The sequence below is a fragment of the Mauremys mutica genome, chromosome 14 (assembly GCF_020497125.1).
Source record: "Mauremys mutica isolate MM-2020 ecotype Southern chromosome 14, ASM2049712v1, whole genome shotgun sequence".
In the NCBI taxonomy this organism is placed as follows: domain Eukaryota; kingdom Metazoa; phylum Chordata; order Testudines; family Geoemydidae; genus Mauremys; species Mauremys mutica.
The window spans coordinates 3,947,086-3,971,062 of NC_059085.1; the positions used below are offsets into that span (position 1 = coordinate 3,947,086).

Consider the following 23,977-nt stretch of genomic DNA (forward strand, 5'->3'; position numbering starts at 1 on the left):
TGGATTGTAATTCAGCTCAGGTTGTTTACTGGGGTGTCAGGTACAGGTAACACTGCAGGCACCTCTATGATCTAATCACACCTGGCAAGCTCATGTCTCACCAGGGATAGATTTTTCCGTCCCAGCCCACAAAGGAACCATTCTCCTTCTCAGAGAGCGTGGAAAGCATCTTCAGGATTGCTTGAGTGGTTTCCTCCACGGTCTGTGGGGCCTGTAGGGTTAAAGTGATGCTGTTAGGTAGGGCAAAACTGCATCTTTCAGGCCATTGTTACTGTGACACCCTGGCACCCCAATATTCACCACTGTCATGTAATCAGGATATGTTTTGTACTAAGGATGCTTTGTGATTCTTATTGTTCTAAGTCTTGATCTGCTAGATGTTAATATCTCGTTGGAGTGTATGTGCTATTGTCGTATGTGAAGTTACAAAGTTTGGCTGTGTACATGTTGCTGAAACATGTTGTGAGGTTGAAAACACCCACAAGCTGCAATAGTAAAAAGGCCAAACAATGTTAATGGCTTACTGAGGAAATGCACACAAGCACAAGGATTACCCCAGGAACTGTGAACAAAAGAAACCTCTCAGAGATAGCACGACACAATGGGAACTGTTTGACCCAGATCACAGCAAAAGAGCTTTCCAGCAAGTGGGAAGCAGATATAAAAGGGGGAAGTGAGATCATGATGGGACCTCACTCTCCTGACAACACACCTGGGAACACCTGAGGAACAAAGACTGAACAGAGAGGAAATGATGGTTCCCAGGCTTGAGGGATTTCTAGCCTGCATATGAAAACTTGGGAAACCCAAGCTGCAAAGCCAAGGCAGCTTGTGCCTTAGGAATCTGCCAACCTGTTTATCACGCAGGGTGAGAATTTGCTAATTCATATCCTACCTTTCTAGTACTGTATATTAAGCTCAGTTTGCGATTTTGTTTATTTACTAGGTAATGTGCTTTGAGCTGTTTGCTATCACTTATAATCACTTTAAATCTATTGTTTTGTAGTTAATAAACTTGTTTTATGTTTATTCCAAGCCAGTGTGGATTTGACTAAGGTGTCTGGGGAAAATCTCAGCTTGGTTTCCACCAGTGTGCATGGTCCTCTTGACATTGAGAGAGAGGCGGACCGGGTGTTAAACCCATACAGTGGCCAGATTTGACCAGGGCAGGATGTACTGCTCCGGGGCCTAGGCTGGGAAGCTGGTGGTTAGAGACCCTGCCTGTGACTGCAGCTGGGTGTGTCCCTACCTGTGTGAATGCTGGTGAAAGTGCAGGCTGGAGGGCTTTGCAACTTGTCACAGCAGCACAGTCTGAGAGGGAGCCCAGGCTGGTGGGTCAGAGGCTCAGTGGTACCCCAGTTCCAGGTAGCACCCCGGGGGGAACTCATTACAGTTACTATGTTCCTAGCAGTGGGTGTATTCAGGACCAAGTCTCCTCCCTCAACATATCATCCTCTTAGCTTCAGTAGGGTCTTCAGGCTAAGTTGTCTTTGCAGATATTTGTACAATGCCTACCACAATGGGACTGTGGGCTCTGTGCTACCAAAATACATGAATAAATAATAATGTACTAAAATGAGAGTTGATGTTCCTCACACTTGTGCATTTATAGTCTTATCAAACCCCCATAGCTGTCAATGGGAGTCTTTCCATTGGCCTCAGTGGGGTTTGGATCAGTCCCACAGAATCATCCCAAAGCATTAAAGGCCTTTGCAGTAAAGCAGTATGACTAATTTTGTATACGCTATTTATGGATCACTTCTGGCGTGGCACATGGCAATGCTTAACTGCGTCCAGTAAGAAGACTCGGTCACACCTGGGCAAAGAGGGGTACAATGTTAGGTTCTGATGTGGTAGTTATCAATGCCCACTTTGCACTGGTACAAATGTGCAAGGTGCAGGGCAGTGGCAAATCAGGCCCACTCTATCCAGATTAAACGGCAGGGGGAGTTTAGCTCAGCTGAATGTACTTCCCCCGCACATTGGACTTTGGCCAGGACATTGCAACTTTAGAAATCAGTGGGAGTTACGTGCCCAAATACCTCTGAGGATCTGGGCCCTTGTGGCCAACCCCCTGGCTCTTGCACACTGTGCTGTGGGTTGTCTAGAGGAGAGAGAAGGAAACTGGGCTTTGCAGGGGAACGCAGGGGTCAGGAGCTAGGGGAAACAGGCCAGTATGCTTTGTCTGCTTTGTGCTGCTCCCAAGTGGGGTAAAGCAGGCAGAGTGTACTGGTGAATCTGGCCATCAGAGGTAAAATGACGAGAAGATTTCAGGTGGCTACATATCTTCAAATCATAGAAATCTCATCACAGGGTGACTTTCTCTGGGTTTATGTTTATATATGAAAATTCTAGTAATTTAACAAACCAAACACAATTCCCAAACAAAAGCCACGTTAAACTGGAGATACGGTTATGGTTATAGTAACTTTAAGTTTAACCATAATTTTTATTTCCTGGGTTCGTAATGTTTGTTTTGGGGATAATTACAACATCCCTGGAATGGTTTACCCTTATAGTATTGATACGTATTCCAGTCTTCCCTCCAGTTTAACGTAGTTGCGATCTGAGTGTACAGATGAGTCTGTGGCAGAACCAAGACCGTAAGGCCTCCCTGATGTGCTGTGGATGGAAGTGGCCAGTCACCCTAACCAAGGGATTATAAACGTGTTATGACCCCTACCTTTTCTGTTCCCATTCTGGTTTTCACCCAGCCAGGGTGGATAGAAGTGCAGAGAATCCCATAGTCTTTGTACTCCAAGGACTGGCACTTGCTGACCATGTTCAGAGCAGCCTGTGGGTGGGACACTCCATGAGCAGAGATAAGAGCACAGGACAGAGGGGCATCTTCCCTACAGGACATGATCCCCTCAACCCCACAGTACTGATATGCAAGGGTGGCAGGGGAGTCATCTGGGCTGACAGGAGAGGAGATAAATAGCACTGGGCGGAATGTACGGAGCTTCACACCTAAGCAGTACTGCTGAACTAAAGGGCAGCTCCCACTTCACTCAACGGACAAACCCAGCTCAGCTGCTCGGGGCGACAGATAAGGTTACAACCCTGACTGAAGCTATTCCGGGAGATTTTTTTCCCCAACATTACATGATGTCATTTTCTTAAAATATCCCATTCAAATCTCCTGGATTGCTTTCAATAGTCACTGGAAGATCGATGCTGATTCTGGGAGACTCCAGGCCCATCCTGGAGGGCTGGCAACTCTAGCAACAGATCAAAAGCAAACTGCCCACCTCACAATAAATCTTCAATCTTTCCTGCCCCTGAGTAAAGGGTACAAGGCTGTGAGATACCAAATCCCAGAAATCTCTGGTTTTATCCTTTTATAGCCTGGAATGCTCAGCCAAGCGGAAACCAGGAGACCCAATCCTGATAAAACGAAAGGAGGAAAATCCTTGGCTAAGCCCAGCTGTTGGCATTGGCTGTATCTGCACCTTGAGATCCTACACAGCTGAGACTCATTGAGGGGTTCAGTACACAAGGAACATGGCACCAGCAGCTGGTTCCAAACCCAGCTGAATTCCTGTTACCCTTGTAGCGATAACATTCCCGGCAGTCTGAGAGAGGGGAGAGGATCCCACTGAACACAACCTTCCTCACTGCCCAGTGGTGACCAAAGCTGGATGAGCTTGGAAGCTGGTAATACATCCGGATCTCTGGTTTGTTGTTAAAGAGTAATTCTGGCTAAAGGCTGACTATAAAGGGGGAGATGCAGGGACACATGCATTGTTTCCTTAAATCTTTAGCAAGAAGCCAGGTAGGAGGGGGCTAAGGGGACAGGAGCTCTTCACGAGGTGTTTAGAAGGAACAGCAGAGGAGACACCTGTGTTGATACAAGGTAGGGGCTAGTTGTGCTGGAAGGGAGTGAGAGGGGTCCTGTATGGTACCTTGCTGCAGCGGTAGCTGAGTATTTTCCGGAATTCCCACACTGGAACTACTTCTATGGAAGCAGCTATGCTGGACATGTTGAGAATGGCGGCCTTGCTGCAGCTCAGCCCTGTCTGGGTGCTCTGCTGAGCAGCCTTCTTCAGCAATGGCAGGAACTCCTGAGGGAGATACCGATGACTGTGGTAGGACAGGGGTGACACTGCTGTACCAGGGAAGGAGCCCATCAGTGATGTTAAGGGTCAGGGAGAGGGAGGCTCTGAAGGTGGAGTCTGATTCAGGCAGGTTGGTGCATCCCATAGTTCTTGGGAATATGATGACTGGGAAACTCTCCTATGGGTCAGAGTGTGCTCTCCCTGAAGGGAGCCTGCTCTGCTCCTTCCGAGAGGTGATCCCTGCTGCAGGCACTAGCCCTGCACAATCCTTGTGCTCCTAGAGCACATGGTCTGGACCTGTGCCCAGCCTCTGGGTAGGAGCATTTTTAATATGGAGATATACCTATCTCATAGAACTGGAAGGGACCTTCATAGCAGGACCAAGTACCATCCCTGACAGATTTTTGCCTCAGATCTCTAAATGACCCCCTCAAGGATTGAGTTCACAACCCTGGGTTTAGCAGGCCAATGCTCAAACCACTGAACTATCCCTCCCCAGCCATCATGGGAAAGGGGCTCCTTGGCAGGGCACAACCAGGCCCTCACCCTTATGGCTGCATGGCCCTCTGGTACAGCCTTTGAAACAGAAGAGAACATGTGATTATACTGACTGAAGCACCAGGGGATAACAACCTACTACTGCGACCAGCTAGTGGAGTTATTTCATTAGCCCAAGTGGTAGAAAACTGCGCTTTGGTGCTCAAGGTTCAAATCCTGCTGGTGGCCAGTGTTAGGGGATGTTAGAGAGTCTCCCTTGAGTCTGAAAATGCAGATCACCTTGTTTTTGAAAAATGAGTCAAAAATTTGTCCTAGCCAAGCGTCTCAGCTCGTTCCAGGGCAGTCTTGGCTCAGTGTCAAAGGAGTTTCCTGGCTGTCAGGTGCGTTCTTACCTGGCTCACCAGCAGGGGCCCAACTGTGTTAGTTAGGTATACAATTGCCATGGTCTCAACGTTCTCATTCTCCATGGTGGTTACCCGTTCGATGCCAGCGTTGTTTATCAGGATATTCAGTCCAAGTCCTTGCACATGCTCCTCCACTCTCTGTGCAGCTGCCTTTATGCTGTTTGGATCTGTGACATCTACAGACAGCACAGGGGATTCAGAAACATCCTTCCTATAGCAGCTCTGCCCTGTCTATCAGCTCTACCAGCCCATTCAGCTGTTGACCCTGTCTTCAGTTGGCCAATGAAAGCAGCCTTGCTCACTTGCATCTCCCTCAAGCCCCTCTGGGAACTCTCCCACGCTGCCTCTGATTCCAAGGGCAGGGGGAAATCCCTTGAAATTTTTTTTTAAAATTGCTTAATCTCTTTGAACTGAATCCAGGAGAGCACCTTCCCTCTTATCCCATGGAATCTTACTTTACGTAAGAATCTTTGGTGAGAAACCCTGTCAAAGGCTTTCTGAAAATCTAAGTACACTATATCCACTGGATCCCCTCGGTCCACATGCTTGTTGACCCCCTCAAAGTATTCTAATAGATTGATGAGGCATGATTTCCCTTTACTAAAAACATGTTGATTCTTCAACAAATTATGTTCATCTATAGGTCTGACAATATTGTTCTTTATTATAGTTTCAACCAGTTTGCCTGGTACTGAAGTCAGGCTTACAGGCCTGTAATTGCCAGGATGACCTCTGGAGCCCTTTTTAAAAATTGGCATCACATTAGCTATCTTCCAGTCATCTGGTACAGAAGCTGATTTAAATGATAAGTTACAGACTACAGTTAGTAGTTCTGCAATTTCACGTTTGAGTTCTGTTATATCCTTGGGGGCAGCCGGTTTAGGAAGAAATCACTTGAGGCCAGACAGCAGAGAGCTAACAAAACCACCATTTTATTTACAGACTCAGAGAACTCACCCAGCCGGCTGAAGTTGGCTGAGCTATCCCCTAATAATCTAACTCAGTTACCATAGGAACCAAAAACCATGACAACCAAATACACAACATATTCCTCCCCCCCTAATAAGAACATCCCCTAAATAAAACACACACTAGACTAGAGAAGGAGGGTAGACTGCCTCCATTCCCGGCTAAACCCTGGGGATTATTTTGCCCCATAACCATGGGTTCGCCCTAGCTAAAGATCCAGCCGATGAGGAGGCCTTCTGTCTCTAGGTGGATTACGGCAAACTTCTGGTGGTGTTGCACCCGAAAATACCATGGGCTCAGGGGTCCGCAGCATGAACGGGTGAGGAGGTGGTATCAGCTCGTGCTGGGCAAAGGGGCATCTCAGCCGCCGGCAGTAATGGAGGAGGACAGTCAGGTGATTCGTGATTCGGTGTCTCACCAGAAGTGGTGAAGTCAGACCCCTCAATTGCAGATGTGTCCTGAGGACTGGCATGACCTGGCAACAGCTGATCTACATGTCGCCACCAGGTAAGATTCTCTGCAGTCCGGACTGTGTAGGAAACAGGTCCTGTTTGAGTGATGGCTGTGGCCGGGACCCATTTAGCTCTGGAAGTATAATTCCGAGCCAAAACTGGCTGTCCCGGGCTAAAGGTTCGGTCTTTTGCTCTGGGTGCCCATCTGATGATTTGATATTGCTGCTGATGTTGCACAGTTTGTCTGGGTTCAGAAGGTTTCAACAGATCAAAGCAAGTGCGCAGCTGTTGTCCCATCATTAGAAAGGCCGGAGATGCCTGGGTCGTAGCATGAGGTGTGTTTCGGTAGGAAAGTAAGAAGGTCCTCCAGACGCTTTTGAATGGAGTGTTGTCCCCTTGCTGATTTCAAAGCATTTTTCATTGTCTGCACAAATCTTTCAGCTAATCCATTGGTGGATGGATGATATGGTGCTGACGTGATGTGGTGTATCCCATTTGCCTTCATAAAATTTTGAAACTCCTGAGAGACAAACTGCGGTCCGTTGTCGCTCACAAGTTGTTCTGGCAGACCAAAATGACTAAAGAGTCCTCGTAGTTTTTGGATAGTACTCTCTGCAGTAGTGGACTGCATTATAGAGACTTCTGGCCATTTAGAATGGGCATCTATTGCCACCAAGAACATGCTTCCTTCAAGGGGGCCAGCAAAGTCAACTTGAATACGTTGCCACGGGTTTTCAGGCCAGTCCCATGGGTGTAGGGGTGCCCACTGGGGTGCATTCCTCACACCCTGACATGACATACAAGCTTTTGCCTTCTCTTCAATAGCACTGTCCAATCCAGGCCACCAAAAATAGCTTCGTGCAATTTCCTTCATGCGCACTATTCCACAGTGACCAGAATGTAGCTATTCTAACAGCTGTGATCTCAGTGGTGGTGGAATAATGACACGTCTCCCCCACTACAAACAACCAGATTGGACTGATAACTCCGTCCTTCTGGACATGTAGGGAACAAGGTCAGATGAGACCGGAGAGGTTTGTCGAGATTTTCCATGCATCACCAGGTCCATAACTTGGGACAATACTGGGTCAACGCGGGTTGCCTTCTTTATCTGAGTAGCAGTGATGGGTGTATTCTCTACCTGTTCAAAGTAGAAGATTTCCTTTTGGGCACTATATTGATGTTTGACCGGCAAAGGCAACCTTGAGAGGCCATCTGCATTGCCGTGCAGAGTGGATTTCCGATATTTGATTTCATATGTGTGTGCTGAAAGTAACAATGCCCAACGTTGCATACGACTAGCAGCTAATGGGGGAATGCCTGTGTAGGGTCCAAAAGTTGACGTCAGAGGTCGATGGTCTGTGAGAAGAGTAAACTTTCGCCCAAACAGGTACTGATGAAAATTCCGAATTCCAAAAACAATTCCTAATGCCTCACGTTCGATTTGGGCGTAGTTAGTTTCTGCTTTGCTTAGAGTGCGTGAAGCAAAAGCAATAGGTCTCTCTTCTCCCGAAGGCATAATGTGTGACACGACTGCTCCCACTCCATAAGGGGAGGCATCGCAGGCAAATTGTAGGGGTAAGGATGGATCAAAGTGCGTTAGAACTTCAGAATTTAGCAATGCATCCTTAGCTTTGTTAAATGCAACATCACAGGCTTCAGTCCACTTCCAGGCCTTGTTCTGCCCAAGGAGCTCATGAAGTGGTTTTAGCAGTGTGGCTAACTGTGAGATGAACTTTCCATAGCAGTTCAGTAGTCCTAGAAACGAGCGCAGCTGGCTTACATTTCGAGGTGGGGGAGCCTCCACAATAGCTTTAACTTTTGCAGGGGCCTTATGAAGACCTGCAGAATCAATGATGTGTCCCAAATATTCAACAGAGGGCTTGAAGAATTCACACTTGTCTTTGCGAACTTGTAGGCCACACTCTTCCAGTCTTTGTAGGGTAGCCTCTAAATTCTTTAAGTGATCCTCTTCATTTCTTCCAGTGACCAGGATATCATCCAGATAGCACTGAACTCCTGACAAGCCACACAAGATCTGGTCCATAGCCCTCTGGAAAAGGGCGGGAGCAGATATTATTCCGATGGGTAGGCGACAGTATCGATAAAGCCCCTTATGAGTCACAATAGTCAACAGCTCTTGGGACTTTTCATCGACGTGCATCTGTAAATATGCTTGACTCAGATCAATCTTACTGAACTTTTGTCCCCCAGCCAGGCCTGCGAAGAGGTCATCGATGCGGGGAAGCGGGTATTGCTCTGCACACAACACTGGGTTGACAGTAACTTTAAAATCACCGCAAATCCGGAGAGAGCCATCTTTCTTCACTATTGGAACGATAGGAGTGGCCCATGAGCTATGGGTAACTGGTATTAGGACTCCATTGGTGACCAGGCGCTCCAGGTCTGCTTCAACTTTTGGCCTGATGGCATATGGCACAGTTCGGGCTTTCAGATATTTTGGTGGACTGTCAGGTTTAATGTTCAATGTCACAGTGATTCCCTTCATACTTCCCAAATCATCTCCAAAAACAGCAGCATGTTTCCTTAGTATAGGGTGTGGAAGCCAGAAAATAATTAACAAGGATTTGAAGAGATCTTAATGAATGTTAGTTAGTTAGCATGAGTTAGGCTAGCTGTGATCCTAATGATGTGAGATTTGTAGAAGCAAGATAATGTAAGACAGAGTGAACTGTGTGAAAGTTATTACGACCTTGCAATGTGCAGTCTTGCTTTTTTCTAGTAGTGAGACAAATAAGATAGCAGAAAGGCTTATGTATAAAATGCAATTGTTTTCTCTTTACTGTCTCCATGATTGCTAGCTATTGTCTGTAACAAAAGTATAAATGCTTGCTGTATTTGTTTACTAATTGAGAGAGACCTGTCCGGGACAAGGGGCAACCCTGTTGTGGGAACTTGGCAGATGGGAATGTGAGAAGCTGAAGTGTTTAGGCTTCAAGGACGGGCTAATTAGGCTGTGAGCTGTGTAGTGAGATGCTGGCCTTGGGCTGGTTCTCATCTGCCAGTAGGCAGTAAACAGGATAATAAATCAGAAAGTTGTACAGGATGACAATTACCCTATGAAGTTATAGCTGTGCTTGTGTGTATTTTATTAACCAATTAGCAATTACTTGATTGCCTGCCATAATTGTATATAAGAGCATGCTGGAGAGAAATAAATGACTTTGCTACCAATCACATTGACTGCTGAGCTTTGTCCGTGCCCACCTGAGAGGCACCGAGACGCAACAAATGGTGACCCCGACGTGATTCGAATCGAATGATGATAGTGTCGGTGGCCTAGTGTCGGTGGCCTGTTCCAGGCGGAGGAGCTGCGGTGGGGAGTGCTGGAGAAGCCCCCGGGCGTCCGAAAGGAGAGGCGCACCTGGGCTCAGAGGTGAGCGGCTATAAGTCGCTGGGCGTCCGAAAAGAGAGGCGCACCTGAGCCCAGAGGAGAGCGGCTATAAGTCGCAGCGGGGAGTGCTGGAGAAGCCCCCAGGCATCCGAAAGGAGAGGCGCACCTGGGCTCAGAGGTGAGCGGCTATAAGCTGCTGGGCGTCCGAAAAGAGAGGCGCGCCTGAGCCCAGAGGAAAGCGGCTAATATGAGTACCGCTGTATCAGCTGAAGAAAAGATAACACAGAAGCCTTTATTGCACATTATGAACCGACCGGGGGGAAGAATCTCCCCTGCTGCACTACCTCACTTATTAAGGAAAGAGGGGGAGCTGGAGAGGCTCCTCCTGACCGCCCTTCGGGCACAGGACGAGGAGGTGCTCCGCTGGAAGCGAGCCCTGGACGGGAAGACGTTGGAGTGCACGGCGCAGGCAGAGGCTCGTGCCGTGGCCCCGGAGGTCGTTCGGACCTACAAGCAAGTAAGTTGTTTTGGCAGGAACCTGGAGAAGGCATCCTACGCTGGCTGGTCTGAGCCAGGGACAATGCCGAGAAAATCGTTATGCTTCTCCGGTATGAGCTGCAACAGCTGGGTGTTCTGACACAGGATTTACAGATTAAAAGAAGCCAAGCAGGGAAGGAAAAAGAACAGAATGAGTTAACCGAAGACAGCTCATTCTTTTCTGGCCCCGGTCAAGGACACATTGCTCACAGCTAAGACTTGGTGGACAGCCAAGGAATAGGGGGGCTTGACTGGGCCCAAAAAAGCTAATGAGAACTGAAAAACCCTACCAGGCACTAACGGAATGTGTTAGCTGTCTCCTTTTACAGGTATGGAAGAACTGCCCAAAGACCCTAGCAGCCCTGCCACTTCTTGGAACCAGAAGACTGACTGCTTGGACCCATGATTTTTACTGCAAAAAGACCCCTTCACATCAGGAGAATCTTCCTACTGATGATTGGCCTATTTTTTTTTAGCTCCATTGTGCTTCTAAACAGCAGGAAAAAAGGACAAGGTGACGTGCTGGCTAACCTCTCCCTTGTCCGCTGCAGCCCCCATTGTGTTATTGGATTTTTTTTTTGAAAGAAGCAAAATCACTATAGGATAATGTCCTGATAATTTCCCCCGTAGAAGCTGAACCACGACAGTGGTGGAACAGAAGAAAAAATATTCACATCATTGATATTGCCAAAGTCCAGAAATTCCTGACTAAAAGGACATTGAGAACTGACCCTGGTGAAGAAACAAAGAATTGTACACTGGCAGGAAGAAATTTGGGACTCCTGCTGAGACGTGTGATATTAATTGGATTTTGGGATTTATTCTACAGGCTGCACCCTGTGTTTTGGATAAAATTTTTAGCATGTATTGCCCTCCCTAATTGGATTGTAAATGATATTGCCCTTATTTAGTTTTTTCTTGTTGGAGCTCCGCTGATGGCCATTCGGAGTGATTTTAAGCACCAAGATGGCCCACTGCCCTTACAGATACATTAGGAGTACCATCTGATTTGGGGCTGTAGAGATATACCTGGACACTGTCTGGGTGGAAGTGTGAATATTTGCAGTGCTCCTCCCCAGCATGTGGACCAGTTGGGGGGTGAGGGCTCTCACATCCCGAATCCTGCCGGGTTCATGGGGAGGATAATGTGGAATTAATTACCCCAGCTTCCTAGAGTTTCATTGTTTTTTTGTTCTTAAAGTTTGAGAAAACTCAGCCAAAAGGTTTGTTGAGTATTCTCAAAGGGGGGAGTTGTAGGTTACTAGGCATAAATTTAGGTAATTTGGAAGAATGGCTTTGAATTTATGTGACCCTAAGTACCTTTATGTAAAGTGCTTTTGTTAGCCTTGCTAGATTTGTAAATTTTGTGTTATGTGCTGATATTGGCAGCTGTAAGACCGCTTGATACTAGATGTAGCCTATATTAAAATAGATAGGCTGAAAGCAGATGCTGTAATTAAAGTCATATGCATGAGAACGTAGCCCCCACGGTGGGAAAGTACAGATAATTGTTTATAGAATACCAGAAGGATGGGGGCTAGTTAAAAGGTACACCCTCCTAGCTAAATTGGTAGTAAAATAAGTTGGTATCCTTGAAAGGAACGGTTTAGCAAGAGGAAATAAGGATCGGGCCCAGGCGGGCAGGCAATAGACAGAGAACTTGGAAAGGAAAAAAGGATCGGGCCCAGGCGGGCAGGCAATAAATAAAGAGATTACAAAACTGGTTGGAAACTTGTGAGGGTGTAGTGGAACGAACAGGTAATTGAGCACAAGCTTGGGAATTTCAAATATTCAGGGGGATACTTGGAATGGTGATTTAAGTTGAGTAAAAAGTTAATTCTGTGGTTGCTAGAGGGAACAGCAGTTGAATTTTGTAAAGATGTTAAGAGTAAAGTTTTTGGTGTTTTTGAAATGTTTGTAAATAAATTTAGGCAAAGAAATTAGTTTGCAATTGTTTGGTTATAAACAATTTTGTTGCATTAGCTGAAGAATGTATATAGTGCTATGTAATTGAAATTGTATTAGGCTTAAGGGCATATAAGTGGTGATGTTGTCCTTCAGTGTTTAAAAGCAGAAGTTAAAAGTAAAAAACTTTAAGCTGTTAATAGCTTTGAATCCAGAAGCAAGCCAGAAGCAACTGTATTAATGTAAATGATTTAATTGATGAAGTGATTTCCCTGTTTTGCCTGAAATCAATAAGGGCATTTGTATATTTTAAGTAATGATTGATTGCCCAGTAGGGGTAGATTTGTTTTGTTTTTTAGATATTAAAGAAAATTGATGCTAGCTGCATAGCATTTAATGTACCATGCATTTACTATAGAGTGTAATTTATGTTTTGTGTTTTATGTTTTGTTTTGTGGTGTTTGTTTTCTGGCCAGAATTGTTGTTGTGTTATTTTTAATGAAGATTTAAAATGCGGTTACATGGTGTGTTTTCTTTATTTCCCCCCCCCCTCAGTGTCAGTTTGATCACCTGACATGTGAGGGATGAATTGGTAACAGAAATTTGTCACAGTTTGGTGAGCAATAGAGAATGGGGGAACCCTGCAGAATTTACACCATCTATTTGTTTTATCCTTGTTATTTTATGTTTGTTTTGTTTGGTGCTGTTGGTGTTATGTGTTAAGAATTGCATGGTTATAGGTGAGCACTATAGAATAAGGAAATACTATTTGGTTTTGGTTCTGTTTTAATGCTAGGGATGCTGTGTAATTTTGCTGCTTGCCTTTTGTATTTTTGCTATTTGTGTGGCCGCCGTTTCTGTTGTGTGGCACGCACCTTGGCGGGACCCTCCTGGCCCCCTGGGCCACTTATGTTACCTGGGGGAGGGATGTATAGGTAAGAGCAGGGCACTGCGGAAGATATTGTTACGGTTTAGTTAGGCAGTTGGTGTTTTTATTTGCCCTTTATTTTTGGCTTGTGTAGATTGTAGTATTGATATTATGAGTTAGGAATGTTTTGCTATTGCCTTTCCTTGTTTTGATTTTGAGTAAAGGGGGGACACTGTTTCCTAGGACACTCCCTCCCTCTATTGTAATTACTAGAGAAAGAATAAAGTATTTAATTTTGCTGCACCCAAACAGAAAGCGAGAACTGAGTTTTTCTCCGACAATTTGGGGGCTCGTCCGGGATGGCAACGCCCATGGATACACAGACGGCTACTACGGATCGTTCCCCTTCGAACCCCATGGCGCCACAATAGAGGTAAGAGACCTTTTGAAATCTCTATTGGGGTATCGGAGGAGGACTGTCTGTGGGAACGTCTGTCTCTGTTGGGCTCACGCAATCTGAACTTATTGACTGTGCAGCAGGATCAAATGCAGAGTGGTATTGGGGAGAGGCCCCAATAAGGTTAGTTTATAGCAGTACTGGGAACTGCTGAGTTGGCCAACAAGGAAATGCATAAGGTAATGCATAAGGTAATGCATAGGTAAATGCATTAGAATGCACCGGTGCTGAGGGGTTTTTACCGCCTCAAGAGGGGTTGTCATACCGCCTCATGGTATTGGTCCGGACCAGGTAAAGATGCATCGTGGTTAAAAAAAAAAAAAAATTTAAAAAGAGATAAAAAAGGGTTAAAAAGAGAAAAAGAGGCCTTGGTGTGTGTGTGTGTGTACACCAGTGTGAGTGATCGTTATCGGAAGATGCCCAGGGTACCCTGTGAAGCGGAAGCTCATGATCAGGACTGCTCTAACGCAAGCCCGGTAACTAGTGGATCTTTAGGAGATCCGACCCACGGTGGGCTGACTCAGCCTGGCATAGTCCGGCGAGGAAGCTGCCTGGGTCTAGGAGTGTGTGAACCCATCTTCCCTCCCCTTTCCCTTCTGTGTGGGCTACTGACAATCTGTTCGTCTCACTGGATGCAATTAGAGTAAGCGGCGCCGTCTCCCAGAGACTAGCCGACGCTCTTTGCTGAAGGGAGGTGTAAGAGAGTCGTAGTCTTCCTTGTGAGTCTCTCCTGTGTGAGTACCCTGTAGGGAGAGATCCTTATATTCTGATCCGCTAGCGCGGACAGGGCACCCCCTCAGTTTGTGTGATTGGAACATGGAGGAGGGACAGTCTAAACATTCCACCTTACCCCCTAAGGGTACCCCAGCATATTACATGTACGTACATTATGGTCCTAAAACCTGCAGGTATTTAAATGATTGGAATCTGTACACACGTGAAAATTCATTTAAACAATGCCCATTAGAAGGTACCTTTGAGTTGGATAAACTTACATACCTCAGAGGAACCCTTACTTCACAAGCCTCTGATGCGCAGTGGGAGCAGTTTATGTATTGGTGGGAGGAAGCAACAAAGAGACTCCATGAGTCTCGGGTGCGGAGTCTGAAGGACTCCCAGGGAAAATTAAAAACTGAAGTACAGGATTTCCTGAATGACCAGCTGATGGCCATTCGGAATGATCTAGAGCACCAAGCTTGGCCCACTGCCCTTACAGACACGTCAGGAGTACCATCTAATCTGTGGCCATGGAGACATACTTGGAGACTTTCTGGATGGAAGTGTGGATGTTCACAGTGCTCCTTCCAAGCATATGGACCGGTTAAGGGGGTGTGGGCTCCCACATACCGAATCCTACCGGGTCCATGGGGAGGATGCATGTGGGATTGGGTGATTCACCGAGATATCTGGGAAGTGAGACCGCCTGATTCTCGTAATCGATTTTTAGTTAGTGCTCCAGGGATTACAGCTGATATTTGGATGGGGTTGGGAAATCTATGGACATTTTGGCCGTTAGAACCACCACAGCTTCAATGTGTACAGAAACTGAAGCCAGGGGAAGTTGTCACTGTTTATGACAATATTTGCTGGGAGGGTAGAGGTCAAGGAACTACCCTGACAGGACGCCCACGTTTTCAGGCTAATGATAGCTGCGTGTACGTTGATGCCACCACATTACAAGATATACATATTAATCTTACCACTGCTGCAGGCGATTATATCATTTACTGGCCTGCAGATAGAATGTTGCAAGTAGCTCTTAGATTTAAGGTATATTTTAATTGGACTAGAGTAGTGCCTGATCGGTTTCAAAATTTGCTTTCATTGTTACCAGAGGTTCAAAGAATCTCTGAATTGCGAAGGCAAATTCATATGCTTCAGAATATATATCATGCTGAACAGCATGCCTTTCATACAGCTTATAGAGTGTCTACTTTATGTACTAAGTATGATGTATTGTGCTTTGTAACCAAAACTGTACTACAACCCCATTATTTTATTCCTCTGGGAATGTTATTGTTTGTAGTGTTGTTAGTTAGTTTAGGATTATGTTATTGTTGTTGTTGTTGTTGTAAAAGACATAATGATAGTAATAATACCTTTCATGTTCATGCTAATCATGCATTGTCATTACATCCCATGAAAACCCCTAAGGTTGACATATCTGCTGTAGAATCTGAAATCCATGGTTTAATGCAAATTGAGATTTGAAATATTTCTTGTACTAGAAGTACAAAAGGGGGGAGTGTGGAAGCCAGAAAATAATTAACAAGGATTTGAAGAAATCTTAATGAATGTTAGTTAGTTAGCATGAGTTAGGCTAGCTGTGATCCTAATGATGTGAGATTTGTAGAAGCAAGATAATGTAAGACAGAGTGAACTGTGTGAACGTTATTACGACCTTGCAATGTGCAGTCTTGCTTTTTTCTAGTAGTGAGACAAATAAGATAGCAGAAAGGCTTATGTATAAACAAATGCAATTGTTTTCTCTTTACTGTCTCCATGATTGCTAGCTATTGTATGTAACAAAAGTATAAATGCTTGCTGTATTTGTTTACTAATTGAGAGAGACCTGTCCGGGACAAGGGGCAACCCTGTTTCCTAGGACACTCCCTCCCTCTATTGTAATTACTAGAGAAAGAATAAAGTATTTAATTTTGCTGCACCCAAACAGAAAGCGAGAACTGAGTTTTTCTCCGACAAGGGGTTAGACTGGTTTCTTCTTTAGTCATCCGGTGCACTTCTGCCCAGTTCAGTTGAATCTTCCCAAGCCAAGACCTACCCATTAAGGCTGGGTAGTTACCTCTCACCACAAACAATGGCAATTTAGCCACCTGTCCATTGAGCTCCACCTTAACATCAATAGTGCCCAGCATAGGCACAGCTTCTCCCGTGTACGTCTTCAGAACAGTTTTTGTTGCCTTAAGCGGAAGATGCTGTAGCTTTTCTTTATACACAGTCTCAGAGATCAGTGAGACGGCTGCACCGGTGTCCAGTTCCATGCGTATATGTTTGCCATCCAATAACGGGGTTACCCAGTATTCATGTGAGCCCACTGCCAAAGACAAAACATGCAGTGGCACTTTCTCTTGCGCTGAGGTGTCACCTTGATCATCCTGGGTCTGCTCTAGGGTATGCAAGGTTCCTCTTTTTCTCGGCCAGACCACAGGCCTCCTTTTCTTTTGTTTACAGGCACACTCAATGTGTCCCTTTTTGTCACAGTGTCGACACACCAGGTCCTTACACCAGCATTCCGATGCCTGGTGACCCGGCGTACCACAGCGGTAACATTCTTGACTCTGCACAGTTTTGTGGGTCGGTTCTTGTGACACTTTTTGTACCCTAGGGGATGCACCGATGTATTGCGCCTCCCTTGTAGCCACTTCCATGGAGAGAGCAATATCAACAGCCTTCTGTAAGGTAAGCTGAGCCTCTGTCAGTAGGTGCTTCCGTATAGCTTCACTGTAGAGGCCACACACTAACCTGTCACGCAGGGCATCATTTAACATTTCTTTAAATTCACAGTGTTCTGCTAGCTTTTTTAAAATGGCTACAAATTGTACAACTGTTTCATCTTCCTTTTGGTCTCTTTTGTGGAACCTATATCTTTCAGCAATTACCAGTGGTTTTGGGGAGAAATGGGACCCCAGGATTTCCACAATGTCACTGTAAGATTTAGTTGCTGGCTTAACAGGGTGTAGTAAGCTGCGTAGCAGGGAGTAGGTTTTAGCCCCTACAACACTTAAGAATATTGGCACCTTCTTCGCTTCTGTAATGTCATTTGCAATAACAAAAAGCTCAAAACGCTCAGTATACACATGCCATTGCTCTATATTCTCATCAAAAGGTTCCAGTGGCCTGGTCAGAGTAGCCATGATTTTAGTTTCACTTTCACAGTCAGTACAAACAAGCAGCTTTTTTGTTTGTTTGTTCTTTACCTTGACTTCTACTTCCTTCTGTTATTGGAGCAGCACCGGAATCCCATCCTCATCGCCACTTGTTATATCCTTGGGGGCAGCCAGTTTAGGAAGAAATCACTTGAGGCCAGACAGCAGACAGCTAACAAAACTACCATTTTATTTACAGACTCAGAACTCACCCAGCCGGCTGAAGCTGGCTGAGCTATCCCCTAATAATCTAACTCAGTTACCATAGGAACCAAAAACCATGACAACCAAATACACAACAAGTTCCTTCATAACTCTTGGGTCAATACCATCTGGTCCTGGTGACTTATGGCTGTTTAATTTATCAATTTGTTCCAAAACCTCCTCTAATGATACCTCAATCTGGAACAGTTCCTCAGATCTGTCACCTAAAGAGAATGGCTCAGGTTTGGGAATCTCCCTCACATCCTCAGCTGTGAAGACCGATGCAAAGAATTCATTTAGTGTCTCAGCAATGTACTTATCATCCTTGAGTGCTCCTTTAGCACCTTGATCGTCCAGTGGGCCCCCCCCCCCGGTTGTTTACTAGGCTTCCTGCTTCTGATGTACTTTAAAAAAAATTTGCTATTACTTTTTGAGTCTTTTGATAACTGTTCCTCAAATTCTTTTTTGGCCTTCCTATTTGTATTTTTACACTTCATTTGGCAGTGTTTATGCTCCTTTCTATTTTCCTCCTAGGATTTAACTTCCACTTTTTAAAGGATGCCTCTTTGCCTCTCACTGCTTCTTTTACTTTGTTGTTTAGCCACGGTGGCTCTTTTTTGGTTCTCTTACTATGTTTTTAAATTTGGGGTATACATTTAAGTTGAGCCCCTATTATGGTGTCTTTAAAAAGCTTCCATGCAGCATGCAGAGATTTCACTTTTGGCACTGTACCCTTTAATTTCTGTTTAACTAACCTCCTCATTTTTGTGTAGTTCCCCTTTCTAAAATTAAATGCTAGTGTTGGGCCACTGTGGTGTTTTTCCTGCCACAAGGATATTAAATTTAATTATATTATGATCACTATTACCAAGCAGGTCAGCTATATTCACCTCTTGGACCAGATCCTGTGCTCCACTTGGGACTAAATCAAGAATTGCCTCTCCTCTAGTGGATTCCAGGACCAGCTACTCCAAGAAGTAGTCATTTAAGGTGTCAAAAAACTTTATCTCTGCATCCTGTCCTGAGGTGACATGTACCCAGTCAATATGGGGATAATTGAAATCCCCCATTATTATTATTGAGTTTTTTATTTTATTAGCCTCTCTAATCTCCCTGAGCATTTCACAGTCACTATCACCATCCTGGTCAGGTGGTTGGTAATATGTCCCCACCGCTATATTCTTATTTTTAGAGTATGGAATTTCTATCCATAGAGATTCTATGGTACAGTTTGAGTCATTTACGATTTTTACTTCATTTTATTCTATGCTTTCTTTCACATATAATGCCACACCCTCAACAGCATGACCTGTTCTGTCCTTCCGATATATTTTGTACCCTGGCATTACTGTATCCCATTGATTATCCTCATTCCACCATTCTGTGATGCCTTGTAGTGAGGCTGAGTAGCCTCCCTCCTAGCAGGAGAGCGAGGAACCCCTACACGTCCCTTGGAGGGTGGAGCCTAGATTGCCCCGCCCCCCTCACCAAAAGGACCGGGTTTTGGCTGGAAGTATAAAAGGCCGGCCCTGCAGCACAGTTGGGGGAGAGCCTGTGATGGAGGAGGACACTCAGCCTGTTCTCCAGAGGCCCTGAGAGGAGCCTGAGCCTGATCCCCAGGCGTAGACGAGGACTGGCCCGGAGTACCCGCTGCAGTTTACTCGGAGGAGCCGGAAGAGGCCTGGAGGCTGCAGGTACTAAACCCCCGGGAGGCAGGAAGTAGCCCAGGAGCAGCCACGGAGCAGCCGGCTGCAGAGCCTGGCGTGGCTCAGTTGGGGTGTTGCGGCTGGATCCCCACCGACGCAGGGGCAGCCAATCCTGCCGCTGCCAGGGCCCTGGGCTGGGACACGGTGGAGTAGGGTGGGCCCGCGTCCCCCTGCCACCCCACCCCAGGTGGCTGACCCCCTACACGGTGCAAGGAGGCTCTAGCCCAGGATGGGAGCTCCCTTATCACTCACCTGGAGAGACTGTTTGTTGGCTGGCTGCCTGAGCCCTTCTCAGGCCAAAGCCAGCCTGTCAAGACTGTTTGCTCGCTGGCTGCCTGGGTTCCACCCAGGCCAGGGCCTGCCTTTAACGACTGGTTGTGTGTGGACTACTTGAGCTACCCCAGCTCAGTCCGAAGCCTGGTAGTGACAGTTGATCACCCAGCCCTGTTGTGGGCTCCCGGCTACCCTGTAGACTCTGGTCCGGACCAGACTGGGGCCAGCCAGAGTGGCCTCCCTCCGAGCGGGAGAGCGAGGGATCCCTACATGCCTATTATATCAATATCCTCATTTAATACAAGGTACTCTAGTTCACCCATTTTATTATTTAGACTTTTAGCATTGGTACATAAGTACTTTAAAAACTTGTACCCTTTTAGCTGTCTGCCATTACACAATGTAATTGAATGGGCAACCTTTTTATTTGACTGTTTCTGATCAGACCCTGCCTGTATTTTATCATTTTCCATCCTCCTGTGTCCACCTGGACATAGAGATTCTCTATTAATAGATCCTCCCCTAAGCGATGTCTGAATCACGTGCTCCTCCGCACCTGCCGGCTTTTCCCCAGCCCTTAGATTAAAAACTGCTCTACTATCTTTTTAATGTTAAGTGCCAGCAGTCTGGTTCCATTTTGGTTTAGGTGGAGCCCTCCTTCTTGTATAGGCTCCTCCTTTCCCAAAAGTTTCCCCAGTTCCTAATAAATCTAACCCCCTCCTCCCTACACCATCATCTCATCCACGCATTGAGACTCTGCAGTTCTGCCTGTCCATCTGGCTCTGTGTGTGGAACTGGGAGCATCTCAGAGAATGCGACTATGGAAGTCCTGGACTTCAATCTCTTAATTAGCAGCCTAAATTTGGCCTCCAGGACCTCTCTCCTATCCTTCCCTATGTCATTGGTACCTACATGTACCATGACCACCGGCTCCTCCCCAGCACGACAAATAAGTCTATCTAGATGTCTTGAGAGATCCGCAACCTTCTCACCAGGCAGGCTAGTCACCATGCAGTTTTCCCGGTCATCGCAAACGCAGCTATCTATGTTTCTAATGATCAAATCGTCCATTACTAATACCTGTGTCTTTCTAATAGCTGGAGTTCTCTCCCCCGGAGACGTATCCTCAGTGTGAAAGGATAACACAACATGATCTGGTCCAAACAATGGGATCATTTCCGTCTGCTCCAGTTGGATGTTCTCCTTCCCTGGGACTTTCATCCTCCTCAACAGCACAGAGGCTGTCAGACCGGGGGTGGGACTGTTCTACTGTGTCCTTGAAAGTCTCATCTGTGTACCTCTCTGTTTCCCTCAGCTCCTCCAGTTCAGCCACTCTGGTCTCCAAAGCCTGTACACGTTCTCTGAGGACCAGGAACTCCTTGCACCAAAGGCACACACGCCACTTGCCTTTAGGGCAGGTAATCATACATGCTGCATTGGGTGCAATAAACTCTGTTGCTGGACTTCTGCCTGCATTGTCTTCTTACTCCTGCAGCTGGTTCCTTCGTTGTTGTTTTGTTTATCTCAAGGGGGTGGTTTTGGCTTTTAAGTTTAAAGAATGTTGAATTCTAGCCCCTTCTCATGCTCCCCCTGGAGAACTCCCTTGCAAAACTCCCCTGTTAACTGCTCCTGTTCACTAGCTCCTCTGGTTGCTTAGAAGCAGGCTTTTTAAAGCCCTGGTCTCCCTGAGTAGCCTCGCCCCCTAGTTAAGGGTTGATGGGTGCTGTAACAGGGTGCTGGCTTAAGAGACACTGAACCAGCCCCTGTTAGCTCAGAACCTGCTAGCAGAGCTCCCATCAAGGAGAACTGGCTGGAGCTGGCAGGGTGTGGCTCATTAAAGGATCCCAAGAGGAATCACCTGTGAGCCTGCTGAGAGGAAGGCCTCTAAAGCTGGCAGGAAGGAAGTAGGAGGGGAAACAGGAAAGTGAGAAGTGAGGGCCTGTTGCTCCCAGCTGCTGTAAGAGCAAGCTGTTCCCCAAGGGGCTACCTGACTGGTATTGAATTGTACATAGCTGTATATATGTGGGTGTGGGAAAAGACCGGGAAATAAAAGGGCACTGGTGTGTGCCAGAGTGGAGTCTCCAGCGAATTTGTACCACGAGCAACGAAGCGCTCGTCTACAGATGCTAAAACCTCTAGGGAGGCTTAGGGATCACAGCCTTGCCAAGAAGCTCTCAGCCTTGCCTAGCAGGCCACTAGGCTCAGCACACACGTGGTCAGCCCACGGTCCCCCAAACAAACAGAGCACACGGTATATTTCAGTCAAGCAGCAAGCGCACCACAAACACAAGCATCATCATTATGCTTTTTCTGGATCCAAATAAAAACCCACAGCTTTCAATCTAATGTGGCTTTTATTTTAGATCCTGGAAACCCATAAGAAGGAATCAAAGTTCCCATGAGAGAGCACAGTGTATCTCACTCCTTGGTAACAAGCTGCTGAACCTCTGAGAACAAAATGGCTGCTGGCCCTGCATGCAGGGAGAGGTTATTGGAATTTTCGGGCTAGGAAACTGCAAACAATGTGCAGCAGTTGCACAGGGACACATGCCACGGGTGCCATGGGGGCATTGCAAGATTTGGTAGGAGAGGAAATATCAGTCCCTTGGGCACACATAATGGAGACTTAGTGGAGAAGGCATAGGACCCACACTGGGTTTGTACCTTCAGCACTAAAATCATGAGTCTCTTCCACTTGAGTTAAGAGTAACTCTATTAGCGGTCAGCCATTACAGGGGGGCAGAGTGGGTGTGACATGCTCCACTCTGAACTGTTAGTGCTTCACAACCAAACAAGTGTGGCACCACATTGTGCCAGCCATGGAGAATCAGGCCCCTCCTCTTCCTCCCAAGCCCACCCCTGTCTGAATGAGTAGATGCAGAGATGGCTACATACCCAGCTGCAGCACCACCAGGTTTGGATGCTTCAATGCCAGCTCGATTACCTCCTGGGAAGAGAAACATTTTCACTTGGTTAGAAAAATCCTGGAAGGTAATCAGGGTCTAGGACGGCTCTGACCTCAGCTGCAGGTCTGGGATCTGCAATGGGGAATGCTGTGCAGTGCCTGGGGTTGGGTGAACCCCTCAAGGAAGGTGCTGGTGACTGAGCTGGGAAAAGCCAATTCCCAGAACCCCGCTGTCCCACAACAAGTGGCATGTGGATGAATGAACCAGGTGCCTCAGAGAGGCTTCTCTGCAGCCTTCTGCAGTGAGGGTGGGATGTCACAAAAGCCCTGGTGGTTACAATTCCACCACATAAGAATGGCCCTACTGGGTCAGACCAAAGGTCCATCTAGCCCAGTATCCTGTCTTCCGACAGTGGCCAGTGCCAGGTGCCCCAGAGGGAATGAGCAGAACAGGGAATCATCAAGTGATCCATCCCCTGGTGCTCATTCCCAGCCTCTGGCAAACAAATGTAGAAATGTAGGGGGCCAGGGTGATTTCTCTGTCCTGTCTCTGACAGAGTCAGCCCTCTCTGGATACATCTAGAGCATGGGGTTTATCACAGGCCACGGTGGAACATTTTATAACAAGCCCCTTGTTAAAATATTGGTAGCATCTTGCCTCTCTATTGCTGAGCTGAGACACACTAGCATTTGAGTTTTACTGTGAGCTCTGAGTTTCCCATTTGAGCCTCTCAAATGCTTTTAAGGGGAACCTGCGCCTTATCTGATCCTGTCTTTGCAGCCTGAACTGCAGGGAAACCCAATTCTCAGGCTGTTTCTGCTGCCCAAACCTTCCTGTAAAGACCAGATTTCATCCTCACCTTGCTTTGGGATCCAGCCAGCTCCCTTGTGGTGGCAAAGATCCATTCTGGTGGATTTGGTAGCTCTAGAAATCGCTTCACGAGTCCCAGGCCGATTCCTCGATTGGATCCAGTCACCAGAACACTCCTGACATTGAACTCTTTCATCGTCACTGAGCTGCAGCTCATCCTAAATAATGATGCTTGGGCTCTTCCTAACACCAGTGTTGGATCTCGAGTCAAACCTCTTGATTAAAAGTTATGTAGTGTTGGCAGTTCAGAGATTTGAATAACTCCACCCTTACTCAGACACCTTGATTACAAAGGTGAAAGCAATTAAACGATACTAGGTATGACGAGTTCGGTCACAGAGATCCCTTTGGGACTGTCACCTGATGTGCTGAAATTACCTCTGAGCCTGTTTTCCCTGCCAGCTTGGGACTCCAGAACTCTGTCTTGTTGAGCCAGACATAGAACCCTGCCTTGTTGTGCTGCAACACAGGCCCAGGGTCTGGGCCATGCCCCCAGAGGTGCCGACTTTAACTAAAAACAGCTCAGCAGGTTACCTGTCTCCAGTACCCAGACACCGAGCTCCTAATGGGATCCAAACCCCAAATAAACCCGTTTTACTCTGTATAAAGCTTATACAGGGTAAATTTG

At 46.5% G+C, this 23,977-nt stretch overlaps 1 protein-coding gene across 1 annotated transcript; it reads right to left on the reverse strand.

Annotated features, from left to right (window-relative positions):
- Positions 1-16: 16 nt before the first annotated feature.
- On the reverse strand, positions 17-23,657 carry LOC123349474 (C-factor-like). The gene is made up of 7 exons (XM_044987590.1): positions 23,339-23,657; positions 22,469-22,520; positions 4,949-5,136; positions 3,906-4,064; positions 2,684-2,794; positions 273-281; positions 17-211 (listed from the first exon to the last, which is right to left on the reverse strand). Exons 1-7 carry the CDS (start codon positions 23,504-23,506, stop codon positions 98-100), a joined length of 801 nt encoding a protein of 266 aa, XP_044843525.1. The 5' UTR covers positions 23,507-23,657; the 3' UTR covers positions 17-97.
- Positions 23,658-23,977: the final 320 nt, after the last annotated feature.

What these genes read in the sequence shown, in the direction of transcription:
- LOC123349474 (XM_044987590.1), bottom strand. Translation starts at nt 23,506, where the DNA reads ATGAGCTGCAGCTCAGTGACGATGAAAGAGTTCAATGTCAGGAGTGTT. An exon ending in CCTGGTGGTGCTGCAGCTGG is followed by an intron (nt 5,137 to 22,468) that starts GTATGTAGCCAT and finishes TGCTGTCTGTAG; the next exon opens with ATGTCACAGATCCAAACAGC. An exon ending in TCAGCTACCGCTGCAGCAAG is followed by an intron (nt 2,795 to 3,905) that starts GTACCATACAGG and finishes TCCCACCCACAG; the next exon opens with GCTGCTCTGAACATGGTCAG.